General features: G+C 37.2%; 1 protein-coding gene across 1 annotated transcript in view; it reads right to left on the reverse strand.

Moving 5' to 3' along the window:
• Nucleotides 1–19,117, reverse strand: part of TMC1 (transmembrane channel-like 1) — a 69,115-nt gene that overhangs the window by 10,488 nt on the left and 39,510 nt on the right. Inside the window, 6 exon segments of the mRNA XM_010568729.1 lie at nucleotides 1,926–2,054; nucleotides 3,462–3,614; nucleotides 3,834–4,013; nucleotides 10,694–10,888; nucleotides 12,946–13,090; nucleotides 15,797–15,939. Coding sequence (XP_010567031.1) covers nucleotides 1,926–2,054; nucleotides 3,462–3,614; nucleotides 3,834–4,013; nucleotides 10,694–10,888; nucleotides 12,946–13,090; nucleotides 15,797–15,939 — 945 coding nt within the window.

The following is a 19,117-nucleotide window of genomic DNA, read 5'->3' on the forward strand; positions in this document are numbered from 1 at the left end:
CTAGGGGAAAGCCGTATCATCTGTCCTGGTTTCAGCTGGGATAGAGTTAACTGTCTTCCTAGTAGCTGGTACAGTGCTATGTTTTGAGTTCAGTATGTGAAGAATGTTGATAACACTGATGTTTTCAGTTGTTGCCAAGCAGTGTTTAGACTATAGTCAAGGATTTTTCAGCTTCTCATGCCCAGCCAGGGCACCTGACCCAAACTGGCCAACAGTATATTCCATACCATGGGACATCCCATCTAGTTTAGGAACTGGGAAGTGGGGGGCAAGGATTTGCTGCTGGGGGACTGGCTGGGTATCGGTCGGCGGGTGGTGATCAATTGCCCTACGCATCATTTGTACATTACAATCCTTTTATTACTACTGTTGTCATTTTATTGGTGTTATCATTACCATTATTAGTTTCTTCTTTTCTGTTCTATTAAACCGTTCTTATCTCAACCCAGGAGTTTTACTTCTTTTCCTGATTTTCTCCCCCATCCCACTGCGTGGTGCTTAGCTGCTGGCTGGGGTTAAACCACGACATCATCCTAGGTAAAAAGTCTATCCTACAGTCTTCAGAATTGGTTTCAGGCTTACATTCATTCAGGCTCTTTCATTGATCGTGGATATCCTGACAGGGAAAAGATCCAAGCTATCACTTCAACATCTTTGGAAAATACAATGTCTGAGCTATTTCCTGTCAGATGTAGCACTGGCTACAATGATTCATGTGTTCTCCACATCCAGCCTTAGCTATTGCGATGGCTGTGGAACATCTGAAAATGTGAGGAAGCTCCAGATGCCACTTAAGTATATGAAAATATATGGTTCCACTGTTGTGCTGGCTCTCTGCCCATGCTGTATTCAAGTTCCTGCATTTGATTTTGATATTGCAAGGGTTACAGCTTGTTTTTCCACAGCCTGGCCAGCTGGTAGTCTTTGTCTTCAGCCCTACACCAGTCCTGTTTGAGACACACCGTGGAATTGACAGGTAGAAACCTGAACCTTGCTATAAAGGCCAAAACTCCATAGGAGCCAGCCAGTAGCAATGAAATTGCTATACCAGAAAAGTGGTTTTCTATAGCAAACACCAAAACTTTCTCTTCTTCTGGAAAACTATCATTTCCTGAGAGGGTCTTTTTAGTAAAACAAGAAATTTGTACACATATGAAGGTAAAATTTTGAGGAAAGGAGGACAAAAGAATGGCAGAACAGCTACAATGGCTGTTTATGCAGGTGTACCCAAGATAGCTTTAAATGGCTTAGCTCTTTTCCATACCTCTCAGTAAGTATAAAAGAGGCTTCAGGAGCTTCACAAGCTTTGCCGGAATGCTGACTACTACTTAACAGGTGAAAAAGCAACATCAGACTTTACAGTGTAGGTATCTTAGCTGGCTAAGTTAAACTAGCTCAGACCTGTGTAAAAGAGTGAAAGACTCAACTCCCAAGTGAAGAGCTCTACACCCACTTAAGTTATGGGAATTACTAACTTTATTTCAGCTAAACTAATTCTAGCAAAAAATATATAAATAATAAGATTTCTAGAACAAGTTATTTCCTATTTTTCTCCACAAACACTGTGTGCTAGAAGACCCTGTCCAAAATCCTGTAGAAATCAATGAGATTGTATTCTGTGGAACAGGGAATGAGTCTTCAAATTGGAAATGTGTGAAAAATGTGTACCCAGTTTTCTTACACAATCAAATGAGAAAAAAACAAAACAAACATTTCCTAAAGTTACCAAAGTATGAAGAATAAGACACATATTAAGACATAAGGAAATTCTGAGAAAAACTAACACAATGTTGTTCATGGATTTTGAAGGTGATGTGTCTAGCTAACTGTTAACTTTGTAGGATTGAAAGGAAAACGTAACTTATTACAAAAATATGAAGTGATAATCTGAAAAAGACATTTAAAATAGCAAACAAGATACTTACAAATCCATACTCCAAGTCCCAGCACCAGCAGTAATTGAAAAACCTAACAAAGACAGCTCTCAAGAAATCGCCAATAAGAATTGTGATGTATGTTGTCATCGTGTCGGAGACTGTCAGCCGCACGAATTCCTGTTAGAGCAATATTTTCTTTTAAGAATATATTTAAGCAATTAATAATTATACTAGTAGTGAAATATTGGACTAGATCCCTAATTATGTTTACCCTGCTTCATGGAAGACTCTGCTCCTCCTTTACATTCACCGATTCTGAAAAATGCCAGGAGAAAAACTGCCCCTCATTTGCTAGAGGTATCCTTTGCTCTAATTTGTGCTCATATTATCAGATGAGACTTCCAGGGTGTGATTAGACTGGGAAAGGCTTCCAGCCAAGATTGCTGCTGTAACAGAAATCTGAGCTGATATCTTAAACTGCTTTTGATCCCTTTGACTTTGGGAAGATCAAAAAAAAAAAAAGTGAATGGTTTTTTTTCTCAAGGAGCACCACCTCCCAATGAATATGAAAAAAAAAAGAAGAAAATCCTAATGGAAACCCTCACTCCTCTACTTTAGTTTAGCAAGTCCCACTAAACCCTACTGTAACAGGCCTTACCCCAATAGCCCAAAAGGCTATTACTCTCCCTAATCTGAAATTCAAGAGAAGGTTAGTGCAGTGATGAGCTCTTAGTGTTCTTAGCTTATTATTCCACATCAGTGAAAAGAATAGAGGGGCTGTTTTTCCTGCCTGTTTGCTCCCTGCTGGTGATTTATTCAGTCAGAAGGTGAGATTGTCAGAGTGATGGAGCAATAGCAAAAGTTGTGATTCAGTGGTGAATTCATTCTCGTGCACAAAACAACAACAAAGGGGTATGAACAAATAGAGGAAACAGGGATGTTAGAAAATTCTTTGGAAATTATATTTTATATTAATAGGTCAATAAGAATAAATGTTCAACTAAATCAAATAAAATGACTGAGCAGATTTACTATTAAACCATGACTGTTCTTTTGCATCATGTTACTTGCCTAAAGATGGAGCTGCTTTCTCAAAATCACACTTCTGTAAGAGCTATCTTATACACACTTCCTTGTTGAGGTACTCTTTTTTTTAATCTTTTCTACAGGTCTGTTGTAGCTACAAACTGATATTGCCTGATCAAAATTCTAATAACAATTACCACATTTATTAGGGGTTGTAATGAACCCAACTTTTCAAAATTGCTAAACAGGTTTTGCAATACAAAGATAGGATGAGGAAGAGGAAAGTAAATGAAGAAAATAGCAAAAAGGAGCAGAAAAAAAGAAATACTTTCAATGCTGTCAACTACCAGGAGAAAGAATTCTTGGCTAGACAAGGTCCAAAGAAATTATATAATTTTTTCTTAACTTTTTAGTGCAAGAAAAAGTCCCACATCTGCTTTTCCTCACATTTTCCCACCTTAATGCCACTTATTAGCAGAAATAAAGATGGTTTAGATATCATATCTTGTAACAGACTATGACCTGTTTTCAAATATGAGTTCAAAGCAGTTACATTACCTGTCCTACCATTGTTTCCCAGCATGGCCCTCTGGGGACATCTGCAGGGTCTACCTGTATTGGAGGAGCAGTCGAATTTTCTGGAATAGTACCATTGTACAGATTGGCTTCCCATATTGACATGTTATACTTGACTATCTTTTCTTCTTCCAACTAAGTAAAGAAATAATTTGGGGAAAAAAAAACCAACATGAGCTTGTTACCAACTCAACCTTTTCTACTCCAAGAATCCCATTACCAGCTCAGGCATGGACGTGATTTACAGTACCGAAAGAAAAGAACATCTTTCGCTGACATGTCTGTGACTCGCTGGAAATCCTCATCCTTGCCCAGCTACATGTTAAAAATAGTGAAGGGAAGTAAATAGCTTGCCTTGAGATTGATTTCATCCATTAGGGCAATAATGAAAGTGTAGAGATTGCCAAGAAAAAGAGCAAAGATTCGTCCCAGCTGCCATCTTAGAGCTATTCGAGGGTGGTAGTTTTCCAGAGAACTGATTACATCAAATAAAGTTGGACAGAACATTCCTAAAAGTGACATAACCATGTTCACCTGAAAGGGGGGAAAGAAAATTAAAAGTTCACATTAAATGTTAGAGGCAAGTTCTTTTGTTGTCATTAGTTTGTGCGGAGGGTGTGCTTCCATTACTACTTTTTATATTTTTTTTGATTTATGAAAAACAAAATTCACTTTGGGAGTCACAAGATGTTTTCACAAGGAAGAAAGGGCTGAAAAGCCAGTTGCAATCTACTGCAGATGGATATATGAGATAAGCCATACTAAGCCATATGATTAAGACTGTTGTCCAGACACTCTTTGAACTCCGACAGGCTTGGGGCTGTGACCACTTCCCTGGGGAGCCTGTTCCAGTGACCACCACTCTCTCTGTGAAGACCTTTTCCTAATGTCCAATCTGAACTTCCCCTGACACAGTTTCATTCCATCTCCTCGTGTCCAGAAAGAGGACATCAGCAACTCCCCCTCCACTGTCCCCCTATGAGGAAGTTGTAGACTGTGAGGAGGTCACCCCTCAGCCTTCTCTTCTCCAAGGTGAACTAGCCAAATGACCTCAGTTGCTCCTCAGAAATTTTGCACTCAAGGCCTTTCACCTTCTTGGTCTCCCTCCTCTGGACATGCTTTTAATAGTCTGATGTCCTTCTTATATTGAGGTGCCCAAACTGCCCACAGAACTCAAGGTGGGGCCTCACCAGTGAGGTGTAGAGTGGGACAATCACCTCCCTTGACTGGCTAGCGATGCTGTGCTTGATGCACCCCAGCACACAGTTGACCCTTTTCATTGCCAGGGCACACTGTTGACTCATATTCAACTTGCCATCAACCCAAATCACCAGATCTATTTCTGTGGAGCTGCTCTCCAGCCTCTCATCCCCTAGTTTGTACGTATAACTAGGATTGCCCTGTCCCAGGTGGAGAATCCAGCACTTGCTCTTGTTAAATTTTGCATGGTTGGTGATTGCCCAGCTCTCTAGTCTATCTCAGATCTCATATGCTCACTGCATAAGCAAATTCAGATCAGCCATGCTTCTTTCTGTATGATTTTCTTAGAAACCTCTAGTAAGATTAACTCATCATCTTAGCAATATGGAAATGGAACAAGTTTACTGAAAGCAAACTGAGAAATACAGATAACTAGCTTTTATAGAAAGTTTGAAATACAACATAGCTTATAAATTCTACAAAGTGAGGCATTCTAGTAATGTAACATTCCTAAGTGATTGCTGAAAATTATTTCAAGTCTACCTGAACCTTTTTGTTCTAATTCATTGTGTCAGCCAAAAATGAAAATAATTGAAAAAGTTTAAGAGTGCAGTTATTCAATTTAAATTTAAAATAAAATTGCATTACAAAAAGTGTGCCTTTAAGGGACTAAAAATAACAAACAAGAAACAGAAACAATTGGCTCAGTCTAAGTCACAAAGGTTGTTGGAAAACACAAAGATGTTTATTTGAGATGGCTCATATTAAAACAATTAAGTAAAAATAATTTATTTGGTCACGAAAAAATGTAATTGTTCACACAATTCTGGTCTTCCAGTTGGTCTGAAACTACCATTTCTCAACCATGCTGGAATCCATTTTGCTAGAACTATTATAAATTTTAATAGATTTCTAAATTCCTGCTACTGAGAGAGTCAGGACTGCTCTTGCCTCTCAGAATTAATATGGCAGAAGAAAGGCACTATGCCAACAAATAAATTCACTCACTTACAAATATGTACATTCCCACTCTTAAAAAGTTTCATCTATGTGACTGCTGTTCTTAAAGCAAAGAAATAAATGGCTTGCTTTCTGCTGGTTTTCTAGCCTTGGTTTTTAATGAGTTCTAGGGCTAATTACTGGATTTTTGCATTTGTAGGCAATCAGTATTGCATCCTGTGCATGGCTTGTGGCACCCTGTAAGATGGGAGGGGTGGTGTTAAATGAGTACAGGAATTCACTGATGTTTCCTATGTATTTAGAAAGTGTTATTTGTAACAAGGATTACCTTGTTAAAATAACAAGAAGTCACTGTTACCTCATAACACTCAAAAAAGAAACAACCAACCAAAAACTTGTAGCTATCATCTCTTGCAGCACTTGGGTTTATAACTGAAAAGGGCAGAATTTATATTTGAATCCTCTGCCATCTTTTACCTCATTTTATTAACAGCTGTGTTGGGTTTCATACATTAATGCTTTGAATAATTTTTTTCTTATGAGAATTGTGGATATTCCTACTTTTTGGTACTTCTAGAAAGTGATGAGTTGTTGGTGACCAAAATATTGGTTATTTTTTCTTAATAATGAACTGTGTAAACTTTTTTATCTTAAAGTCTTTGATATATCTAACATAGTTTATAACACATATTGTCTCAGTCACCATCAAACCAAAGACTTTATGCCCAATATGGCCCAAGATGGTAAAGCTGCAGGAGTCACCTACAGCCAACATGACCAATCCTGAACTCTCAAAATTCAAACTTATTGGAACAGGCTGTATATCCTGTTTTTCAATAGAAACATTCAGTCCTGTTGGGATACTGCTGAATCTCAAATCAGAATCCTCACTTGCTCTGGTGTGTCATATCCTCCCGAGGCAGCAAGTTCCAGACACAAATATGTGCATAAGAGGAAATATCCTGAGTCACCCCAAGGGTTGGCCTAGCCCAACAGATGCCCAGGGTTGAACAACAGGGCAAACATACATGAATAATAAGTCCTAGACTCCAACTATATTCAGTTTGGGTACTTGTCAGTCAGGTGTGTTTTTTATATATTTAGCAACCCCCAGAGGATTTCTTTTTCATGCCTTAGATCAGTCTTCCTTCAGTCAGAAGTGCACTGGCACCCACCATCTACCATTCCTTCTCTTTTGCTTTTTCTGAACCTAGCTTTTGCTCAATTAATTTAATGTCCTTAGTTCTCATACTGGAAGACATAGTGAATATGTATTTTGGAAGAAAAGTTATGTTCTTTGGGCAGTTTTAGACATAGTACCTGGTAACTTTATTAAAAGTTTCCTTGCTGCTGCATGGGAGAGGCAGGACAGAAGTCACTGCTTTTCTTTCTCCTGAACATTCAATATCTTCTGTATTTGTGTTATGTTCTGCCTTTTTTACCACTTATCTGACGCAAGCATATTCTTTCTGATTTGCTTTCTATCTGCATTTTTCCATGCCTTGACTATTCATGCTCCCCATCTCAAGAGCATTTCTTATTCTGGAGGAAAGATATTATTAAGATAAGAGGTGAAATGAGGCACAGAAACTTGCAAAGCTGAAAAGTGAGAAATTATTACAAGGAAAAATGCAATGTTTTACTGAGACAAATGAGCACATTGAGTTTTCAAAATCCAAAAACTATGATGGGTTCTATATTTCAAAAGCATAAACATTTCTCATATAGTTTCATAGATATATTATCTTTATACTTTTTAGTTTCTTGTGAAGGATTTTGCCATTGTCCATTGAATCACCCTTTGAACAGTCCATTGAATTTCAGCCACTTTAATCTAGTCTGATTTCAGAAGGGAGCTGATTTATATTCTGGACTTCTTGTTAACTTGAAGCTCAGGTGCTGGAGCTGATTTTCTTCCCCTGTTTTATCAGTGACAATTTCACTGTTCTGTGTTGACTTACAAATTGTAGAACGATATGCCAGAAGAGGGGCAGCATGCCAGCATGCATACATGGTGGAGTCATGGCTGATAACCAATGTGGTCTTATATTCACTACCCACTGAGTGAATCTCAAAAGTCCTCTCTGCCCTACTGAGATAGAATTTTGCCTAAGAAAGCAACAACGATCAAGAGGCACCCAATAATTACTAAAACTCTGGTTCAAAACACAGATTTTTATCTCTCTGTGACATTAACTACTCCACATACTAAGTTTCCGCATTACACTCTGAAAGCTAGAAAATTACTGCTTACACAAGCTTTTCCAGCTGCTATGAATCTGGTAAGAAATCCTGTCACTGCAATCACATCTAAACACTAGCCCCCCTGGCATATTAAACTCTGCCAACACAACATTAAATATTGAACACTGACCCCTTGTTGGTTAAATGATAAGTTCATCAAGTGTAAGTAGTCTAGCTGAAATATATCATATCTTCCACTAAAAATTATTGCAATAGTCATAGATTTGTCTAGCATCTGCTGCAGAAAGGACTGATAAAGACCTGTTTTTCCAGTAAATGCAGTTTCATTTTTTAAAAAGAAATTAGAATTAAAAATTGTATTTCATACTAATAAAAGTTGCCTGATGATTTCTAAAATTAAACAGAGCATTGACAACATGGCTTAATAACTTCCGTATAAATGTACTCCATAGCCACTACTAGCAACATTAAACTAAATAGGAGGATGTTTTTCGCAAAAGACCTATGGGGTTGTTTCAGCTTGCAAGACCTGAAATGTTAAAACTATACTTTTTTGTTCCTGGGGAAAAAAAAAAAATATGGGTAAAACTTATCTCCTCTTTGCCCAAATGTTGTTAATGATTCTGTCTCAAAGAAATCAGTCTGTCTCCTCATAAGTTTCCTCTGCTTTAAGTACCTTTATTTTTAAACAGTACAGGAATATATTTGAGAAAACATGGTACCTCGGTACCAGAGAGATGTTCATACTACTATATAGCTCTGCAAACTATCTCCTGTCAAATAAGAAAAGTAAATTTTGTTCAGCAATTTTCATCCAATTTCAGAACTTTAACAGGGGAATCAGTGGCATTATTCTCCATTTTACCAAAATTTCCACAGTCATGGGGAAATTGTCACATGATGCAGAACCATCAGTCATCCATGAACAACCACCAGGCCACAGCCATGTATGAGGAGCAATGCAAACGCTGATGAAATCCCTTAACAGTCCTAGTCTGCCTGTTTCCACTAATTTCCTGCTTTACATGACACACTAGACAGCTTTGTCTGAACTGTGATCTGACAGAACTAGGTACTGCCAATATGGAGAGGGAGTTTAAAAATTTACAACGCTATGACAGGGGAGGATAGTCAGAAAAAGGTCTTGTCCACAAAGTCACTAGTGCCACTTCATTAGGCTGTGAACTTCAGGAACAGATGATATAAAATGTATTTACTTCAGGTTGCTCCAAGGACACCATAACTACATGTAATAATTTTTTAATCCCTTAATACATTCACTGTGATGAAAAGAAATTTCTTACAAAAGGAGCTTAATATTTTTATGAAGAATGTCGATTTTTACATACTGTTGCTTGAATTGTATATAAAAGCTGCACTTTCATTTACTCTAAGTAGTACATTAAGTGTTTATGGGGTTTTCTTCCAATCAAAATCTCAATTCAGTTATTATTGATAAAAACATAAGAGAGCTTGATCTAGAAAATAAGAAAAATGTTTAAATGGCTATTACATAGAAGCCAAATATATTTATGTAACTAAATGTTAATATCCAATCAAGGGCAACATTTTGTGCCTCACAAATATGTTCATTACTTGTCAATAAGAAAAATTCTTTTACCAAATAATGGCAATGTTGCTTTATCCACTCTCCTTTAGAGACAGACTTGCTCCAGATCTTAGTTCTGTGATACAGAGTCTGCTTACCAGTTTATTGTTGTAAAGCAAACAAAAGTAAAACAATGAATGTAAACATGCACATGTTTAACTACTTTCCAGGTTGCAGCATAAGCTAATGTAACAGCTTTCGGTAGCACAGTTCTTGTTAGTACAAATCTGTTACCACACCTTTCAGCTGAGAGGAAGCTGAATTCCTCCTGAACTGTCTTCATCTGCTAGTCTGTTACCAAAATTAAAGCTCATGTTGCTTTAATCTAAGCAGCTTTGTACACAAATTTTCTTTCTCATCAGATCAAAATATAATAACATTTTATAAGTAACTTAACCCAATCTCTACAGACCCATTTCTCTGGATTCCAGAGGTTGATTGCTGGAGTTTTTTGTGTTACTTTCTCAGTCAGGTTTTGGTGCTGAAAATTAGGGATTGACCATCCCAGAAGCTTTTTGAGGCTAGCATCTTCTTGCCTTACCTTAAATCAGGTATCTACTTCACACTCCAGCTCAGAAGATGAGCTTTAAGTAACAAACAGCTAGTTTTACAACATATACAGCAGCATCTTCACTAAGAAAGTCAAACCTGCCCAGGTTTTCATATAGCAACACTGACTTCAGGTGCTTACTGCACACTATTACAGCAAACACAATCACTATCACTATATACCTCTATCAGCCAGGGCTGCATCTGCTCTAGAAGGAAGCAGATTAAGCACAAAAAAATGGTATTGGACTGGGCAGCTGGATCAGGAAGGCATGATTTTCACCCTGTTGCTACACTGCAGAGTCGTATCCGTGAGGCCCCATACAACTTTGAATATGCTCACACACCGGTCACTTTGCTTCAGCCAGTCCCAGGAGGAAAGCAGTAGGAGAGCAGGCCCCTTGAAGAGATCTTGTGAGTCCACAGAATGGCTGGAAAACAGTCTTAAGAGCACAGAGGAGGAAAGGTAAAGGCCTCAGATGAAAACTAAATACAAAGGGACATTTGAAAGAACCAACCAAGGAACAATCATTTTAATGAAGCAGGAAGCAGAGACACAAGAACAATTCTTTTGTTAGACTTTTACCACCCACACTCAGAGTATTTAAATTCTCAGGAAAAAAAGGCAACATGCAGAGTAGAGAAACATAGTTTCAAACCACATCTATTTTAGAAATGTGATAGCACGAACTTCATTTCTTTCCCACCACCCGTAGTTCTCCAGACCTTCCAGGGCAAATTTCTGGGATCTTCTGACAACAAAAAAGATGAGGTAGCCACTTCCAGCAAGTGTGCATAGGGCTAAGAAGTTAGCAAGAACCCTCAGGAATCGAGTCAAGTGAATATTTTCCTCTTTTCGGCTCTCCTGCTCCTCCACGATAGCTTCCTGCACTTGTTAGAAAGAAAATAATATTATGAGTACTTTAATGGTCAAGACTCCACCTTGCTTCCCCAGTTGTTAGAAGTCAGTTAAATAAATTATGAAGATGTGAATGGACACCTGGTCATCATGTTTTGAGAAGACTTTAAATTGTCTCATAAAATCTGTTTTGGAGCCTCGTGGACCCTGAGATTTTGACTCCCCAGAGTTCACTTTGCTTCTATGGAGTGTGTCCTCACTGAGTCTCGTTACATCTGCACTTGTGTGCCAAAAAAACCCCAGCATTTTCTGTCAGCTTGCAAGGTGCTCTGAGACTGAGTGACCCAGCAGGATAGATGTGTGATTAGCTGCCAGAAAAAGAACTGTCATACTTTAAAAATGTGCATTTGTGAGAAAAAGGTAAAAGGTTTTATTCTGAAAGTCAGCAGTTCAGAAGGAATGAAAAGACAGTTTAGATGTAGGAATCCCAGAAAAGGCAAACAGTGCACAGCTTCAGACTGCAGAATAAAATGTTTGTCCCACAATTAACCTTGGCCAGGACTGATAAGTCCTAAGGGTCTGGTGTAGCTATAATCTCCAGCTCCCACTTTTGACAGCAGAAAGAGCTTTGCTCTGATGCGTCCTCGTGAAAAGAGAGTTCGGTTACAGCTTCTCACTTTGGTATAGAGATGAGTTGCCCAGAGGGGAAGCTGAGCTCCAGCACTGTGATAATTACTCTACATGGCTCTGCTTTTCTTACAACTTGGGTTTGTTACATAAATGAAAGGAGATTGCAGCAGCTCTTGAGCAAAACTCCCATGACATCACCCAAGCCAAGATTCACACTTTCTCACTGAGGTTCCTTGTTCATTTGCAGAGATCACTGTAAAGCTTCATGAGTTTATTTCTCAAAATTCACTCTCTGTCTCAAATGATTTGTGTTCCTCTCCCAATAGCTTTCAGCAACTGGCCTTAGTAGGCAGGCAGGGAAACTTCACACAGTTTCAGTGCTTTCAGTCAGTATTTCTTCAATATTTGTTTTCCTTGGACCTTTTCTTTCTACTGACTTTGAGTGTAGTTATCTTTTATGCCTGCAGTTGGGATGGTAGGCTGGCTGAGATGGTATATTGGCTATATCACCACTGTAGAAAGGAAGGGTGTTGTGTGTGATTGGATGCCGCAGCTAGTGCTTGGTCCTCCAGCTCCCATCCTACATATTGTCAGTGTGACTGCAAGACTAGCATCTTGTTCATCATGTGGCAACACTTTGCCAGTGTATTCCCTGTACATTACTACATTGAAAATTAGGTTTTCCTTTACATGCTGCACTGGCATGTCCCAGTGACCCCATTGTGGAAACACACTCTTTAACGTTCAACAGATACAATATATCCCCTTCACTCTTTTCACAGCAGTGCATTTTGTGTCCTGCCCAGATTCCTCATACAACGACTCTTGAAATCAACATACCCTATAAACTGAAAAGAGGCCTAAGAACACCTCGTATTTCCTTGCAAACTGGGCTACATTCTGTAATTAATTAAAAAATAAAAACTTCATATTAAGCAAGGTAAGTAACATTTTTCTTACTGAAAAATGAGTTTACACTCAAAATTATGAGGCCAAGTCTTCTGACATGATGAATAGCCCTTTATAGATGATCCTATTGCTTTATCTTATGATATGTCTTCAGTGTAGCAAGAGAAGATGATAACATGAGGTTGGCAAAATGTCACCAGCATTTTAAAAATAAGTTTTTCAGACAAGCACCATAGAAACTGGAAGCCATCAGAGATGAGAAAAGGGAAAAGATTATTTTTATAGTAGAATAATTTTTCTAAAACTAGTAGTGCAGTCACAAAGGACACAAAAAGATGTCATTAATGCTTTTTCTTGCACAATCAAAAGGAAAAAGTTAGGATGGCAAGGCAGAAAGTCCCAGACTCAAAAGAATATAGAGCTGCCAATTTATTTTAAGTTTCTAGGCCCCAAGCACAGCTAATACTTGACCTTGGAGTTCCATTTGATTCATAGCAGTGTGAAAGACAAATCAAGTTACCTCTCCTTAGTGAGCTCTATTTTACCTTAAAGCTTGTTGTGATGGAGGCAAACTTATTATCTGCTGTCTCAGGATTGCCAATCAGGTAGTCCCAGCTTGTAAACATTTTCCAGCTGAAATTAAAACTAGTATCATCCCCACCACCTTCTTCATTTGCATTCCTTGCCATTCTACAAAAGCCAGAAAGACACAGGAAGACCTCATTAGAACTAGTTCTGCTATGTAAGCATGATTTTTAAATTGTTCCTAAATTCTAACATTGTTCTGAAAAAAACCTATATTATTATTACAGTCAGTCATGCTATACTAAATCTGGAAAGCTCAGTCTGAAACAAGAGAGGAAGATGGAGATTTTCATATTTAGACAATTTATGAGCTCACAACACACATTTTGATGAGAAAGAATGAATTTATTTCATTAACATCTCAGAGAAACTCTGCTGGAGAAGAAACTCTATGGGTAAACAATATCAAGAAGATCTCCCAAATAGAAAGCTGCAGAGCATCCTGACCTGCAGTAGATTTTATTAGAGACTTCACAAAGAGAAAAAAAGAGTTCTAAAATAACCAAATAACCAACAACAAAAGCCAAAACAAACCCTGGTTATGCCATAGAAAAGTATCACTAATACAGCTTTCTATCTTCCTTTTCATTTCTTATGCACTTATAAACAAGATTTCTAACAGTATCCAGAAACATCAAATTATTTCTTCGGTGATCTGACTTAATCTTGACTAGTAATGTCTCTATTTCAAAGTGTTGTCATTTTTGTAATAATAGTGGTCTTGCTTCTGCATACTATTACTTAATTCAAACCATTAAGCACCAGGATGGTGTATATTGGTAGGGTAAAAACCATTTAGCCTTCAGTATTGTATTGATTTCTTGGTCAGGGAAAGGCAACACCTATTTTAAAGCTCACTAATGCAGCAGAGTTATGTTATTAGTGTCAATACGTTCTACATACCACATCTTTAACAGTTCAGTAAAATACACACTCTCAAATCTAAGAAGAGAATAGTAAGTAAATAATACAGAAAATTCTTCTGACCTGTCATAAACCAATACCAGGGTTGGATTTTTTTGTTTTTCCTTCTATATATACAGAAGGAACAGAGATCATGAAAGGTTCTTAGTAGGATCTGCCCTGATGCTGTTTTCTAGACTAAGATAATTCCTTCTCAAGGATTCCTAATGAAATAGTGAACAGTCTTGTGGCTGGGATATAATTTCTTTGAGACCAGAAATGTTTCCATTTTATGTTATGGACTGGAAGACCTGTAGAGAGGAGCCCTAAATCTAAATACTTCCCTAAATAAAATAATAATGCTTATAATCCTCACTACCTCTTTCACGTAGACATTCCCTTTTCTAGATCTCAGTCAAAAGAAGAAAAATTGTTGCACCTCCTGTTGCACTTCTTTTAGTTGCTGTGCCCACTGTATTGCTTTTTGGAGAAACAGCAAAGAGCAGAAGACTGCAAGAGCTGCTCATAAGGTTATCAAAATATTGATCAGCATTAGTGTCATGTGGCTTGATAGGAGGTCAACATGTACAAAGTATTTTTTCCTCAAGGATATTCTTCTGTTTGGGCCACAGGCATTTTCTTCTAGAAGGATTTTTTTTGTTGTTTTGTTTTTGTTCTGGGTGTCAGTCACTGAAATACAATTGTCTGATACTAAGACTTTTCTAATCTTCACAGCTACATTATCAAAAAATATTTTAAAATATATTTTCAAGCTAAACCAATTACTTTTTTATTGCAGTAGTTTGTTCCTTCTCCAGAAATACATATATGTATCTGAAGGCTTTTTTTTTTCTTTTGAAATGCTTCTTGCCCTATGCAGGAAACCATGTAATATTTGAAAAACAGAACATGAACTAATCTAGTGCTCATGCACTCATTCACTGTAGGGATCTTTTAAAGCTACCAATATAGCTAGCTGTATTGTGGTAGGTAGTCACCTTGCTTCAGTCAAGAGTATTAAAGATTATATTCATTGGTGGCTGATGTCCTTAGAAACTATCAGAATTATCACAGCTTATTCCAACAGTGAATTATTGTGAATAACAGTTTTATAACTGTGTTTAATAATTGTGAATAATAATTTTATTTCATTTAAATTCTGACCCTAAGACAAAATTCAAGTCCAGAATTTGAAAGGCAAAAGGCTACTATATCACCAGCTGAACTGCATAAACCCTGTTTCACTGAGCCCTGTGCTTCCTACTGCTTAAATGTTATGTTCTTAACATTGTAGTAAGCATAGTTTTCACACTGCTGGAGATTATTTTGTGTTCCACAGAATATTAAACCCTTGCTATGGCCAGTAGCATTAATTCTTTACTCTACACCACTGTACAAATGTGACCTAACCACTATAGTCTTGCTGAGGATCATTTACTGCTGACTGTGAGCTACACACAGAATTATTTGCCATGTTTCTTTCTTTGTCTTCTTCTTTCACAGAAGAATTTAACTCACATAAGGTATCATTAAAGGTAGAACAATTGAATTTCCTGGATGTTAGCTGACATTCTGCTAGATGCAGAGTATTATGAAAAGATGGGCTGACAGCTCTGTTCCTTACTTTATGCATACATTTTTCATTTTGAAGTTGCAGCAGGGAAGCGTTACGTTATTTCAGTAAGGATTTTTTCCCACTTCCACTGCACTGCAACGCAGCTGCTGGTGCAGAACAGTAGATAAATAAATACAGGCTGAAGGAATCTTGCCTGACTTTGACCTTGCACTTGATCTAGCATTGTCCTGCCCTTACAATAATCATATTTTTAAAAAGATAGTCTCAGTGGTCAGGAGAGGAATTATCTGCCTTTCTGAATGTACTGTACTCCAGAGCCAAGGAAAACTCACGTTCGAATGACAATCATAAAGCTGTAGCCAATAGTCCCAACTCCGACAAGGAAATATGAAAGAGGCATCCTGAACTTGAGCCATCCAATTGTCCTCTGGTTATTGTAATAACCATAAAAGAGTACAGAATACTGTGCAAAGCCCTGTAAATTCAGCAAAAATTATAATGTCACATCTGTTAAATATGCACATGTTCAGAAATTATACCAGTAACAATGTACAGAAACATTCATTTCAATGCATTCAAAACAGCTGTAAGCATCACTATAATAAATATCACAGGATGGAAAATCTCTCCTTTCATTTAGAAAGACCTAAATATTTCATGTCAACTTTCAAATCTTTTATATTTAAAACTCTTCATGGGCACAACATCTACGATTTAATGAGTCATAATTTTTCATCTACATACTTCTTGTAAAGAAAAACCATTTCATTTTACAAAATCTGTTTTACAAATTACTTGCAGATAAAATGCCAGATTCTTAACCTAATTTTCATGTTTCTAAAATTTATTTGCATAGCCTATTTGATATAAAATTTTCATACACCTTCTCTGTCTAGCAATGTTGTCTGCTGTTCATTGGGTGATTATTCTATATAGATTAACCAATAGTTAACTGCATTTTATGGATGATTATTCAGTATGCAGTGTTTTTTAATGCTTAGACTCCAAGGCTATAAAAAGTGCAATGTAAGTGTACTTTCCTTCTCAGCAATTCAAAGTATATCTCCTCTTCTAAAAATCTTAATGAGAATTACCCTCTCTTCTATGGGTTGGATTGCTGATTTTTTGAAGTAATTCAATGGTACATTATTAAATGTAAGCAATTGCTGGTATCTAAAATGATTCAAATACCTAAAACTTCCTGATAATCATCAGGTTAGAGCAAGAACTTGCTTCCTAGAAGAAGACTGTATCCAGAGCCTTTGCAAGGAGAACTCAGCACATGCACAGCAGTGGCAAACCTCCAGCTGGGTGTAATGACTTCAAGTCAAATACAGAGTATTTGACCATGTAATTAGTGGTTAGACCATGCATTATTTTGACACTAGTACAGTAAGCTGAGGGGTTTGTGAATTAAAAAAGCCATTTACTTGCCTTCTGCTTTTCATTTGCTCATTTTACTTAAAATAAATAATATCTTTCTTATATATTATTGCAAAACATGCACTTAACTTATTTTAGCCCTCATTAGATATGAAATGAGTCATGGTGTTATCTGGAAAACCTAATTCACAATTCTAAGATGAAAATGAAATATTAATATATGATAAACAGAAGTATTATTCAAACTGTCTTGCTTTGGTAATCAGCATATCTCATTTTTCCTCCTATCAGACTAGGTTTGAGAGATGTGCCTAGACATAACAGATAATAGTATGTTCTTCTCTGATAAGGGAATTATTGTTATAGAACACATTTATAACTAATTACTAGTAAAACATCTATAGCAGTCAGGACACATTCAAATTCAATAGTATGTCTTTTGCATCCTTTTGCTCATTAAAGCATCCTATAACTCTGTCTTAGCCCAGGTTTCAATACAGCCTAGCACAGTTCTGGAGAGCCTTTTGGATCCCTCAGATTATTAAAATGCTTTTTAAGTCACTGTGTTCTGCAAAGTCAGAGATAATTCCTCCACTGCATGTCATTCAGTATGTTGTTCCCTGGGGTTTGCCTACTGCATTTCACTGTGAGACTTGAATATCTTTAGCTGTGTAAAGGTAAGCATGCATGGAAGATCTCTCTCACTCCTTTCTGAGCCTAACATAAAAGAGGGGTGAGATAAGAATATTGGTCAAATGCTTTACCGCAATGGCCCTTGAGAGTCCGATTTTTTTAAAGTTTGAATTAATATCTGAACTGTGAAATATACAACGTTAAAACTGAATTCCAATTAAAATACATCAAAATCCAAAACTGTTTCTCTTTGCCATGTTAGTAAAATGAGTACAATTTTAAGCACAAAAAAAGCAAAAGATATGTTGAGCTCATCTTTTCTTTACTGTCTTAAAGATTGGTGGGGTTTGGGGCTTTTTTTAGGATGAAATAATGTTTGCACATGTGGGTTCATTTCTTTGTAACTTACTTGGTAGCATACAAGAACTGCTAGCAGATGAAGGGTACTATTTCCTGTGCTGCTTAATTAAAGATGATATTGTCTTCAGGGAGTATTTGTCAATCTGACACATCTCAAGAAATTTTTTTTTTCCCCTCAGTATTTCACGGGATCCATCTCTTTCACTGCCCTATTCTGTGTTTATTACCTTTGCATTTGCTCCTTGTGTTAACTGCTACTCTCTTATTTATGATATTTTCTTCTTCAGAGCTGTCTGATCCTGTTTCTGACAGTTATTATAAACTTCCTCTCTCTTTCCACCATCTGTCTTCATTCATCTTTTCTCAGATATGTTTCTCTTTAAACCTTATTCCCATTTGCTGTGTAAAGCTCTTCCAGTCTCTACTCTTTTTACAAAATATCCAAGTTAATATGATTCCTTTTTCTCTGGTATCTCACGGATATTTTAATTTCTTATTTTGTAATGTCATGATCTAACTTCCCAGCTACATGTCTAGATGTATTCTTACTGTCACTCAAATACACAAGTCCTGATGAACCAGACATAATGTCATTTTATGCAGCCGTCATTGCAAAATGTTATATGCGTGGCCTTTTAGAAAGATCTTTCTATCCTTTTGTATCCAAAGAGGGTCCATCACTTTATGTGGCAAAATAAAGAAGTAATCTGTTCACTTTGCATACCTTTATAGTCAAAAGACAAACATTGTAATTTCTACCTATTATTTTATTATTTTCTTTTAATTTGGTTGTCTATAGTTAATAAACCTGAAAGATTTGCTTATAAATGAGAAAATGGGTATATCCAGCCAAGTTTTTTCTGATGTTCTGTCATCTTACAACATGATTCTTCCTCCACTGATAGCTGAAGATTGAAAATAGAGCTAGGGAAGCTAAAAAAAGGACCAAAATCTGGCATCATCTGAGTCTCCACGTGAAGGTATTAAGCCACAAACCAAGGGATCCTGTTTGAGATCTGCAAGTCACAAGATTAGGGGTCTCTCCTCCCCTTAACCATACTAAAAAATGGCAATATTAATGAGAAGCATAGATGCTGTACCCTTTTCATGTTTTTTTCAGGAGAGATCAGAGCTGGCCTCCTGTTGGAAAAGGGACAGGTATGAAAATCTGCCTGTGCCCCTCCAGGGATTGCCTGTGTAGAGCTTCACAGCCTGCACTGTTCTCCCCACTGGTACAGCTGGAATAAGACCTCAAATGGTCCAAAGCTACATGGAGA

Source organism: Haliaeetus leucocephalus, unplaced genomic scaffold, assembly GCF_000737465.1.
Source record: "Haliaeetus leucocephalus isolate CR32 unplaced genomic scaffold, Haliaeetus_leucocephalus-4.0 Scaffold251, whole genome shotgun sequence".
Classification (NCBI taxonomy): Eukaryota; Metazoa; Chordata; class Aves; order Accipitriformes; family Accipitridae; genus Haliaeetus; species Haliaeetus leucocephalus.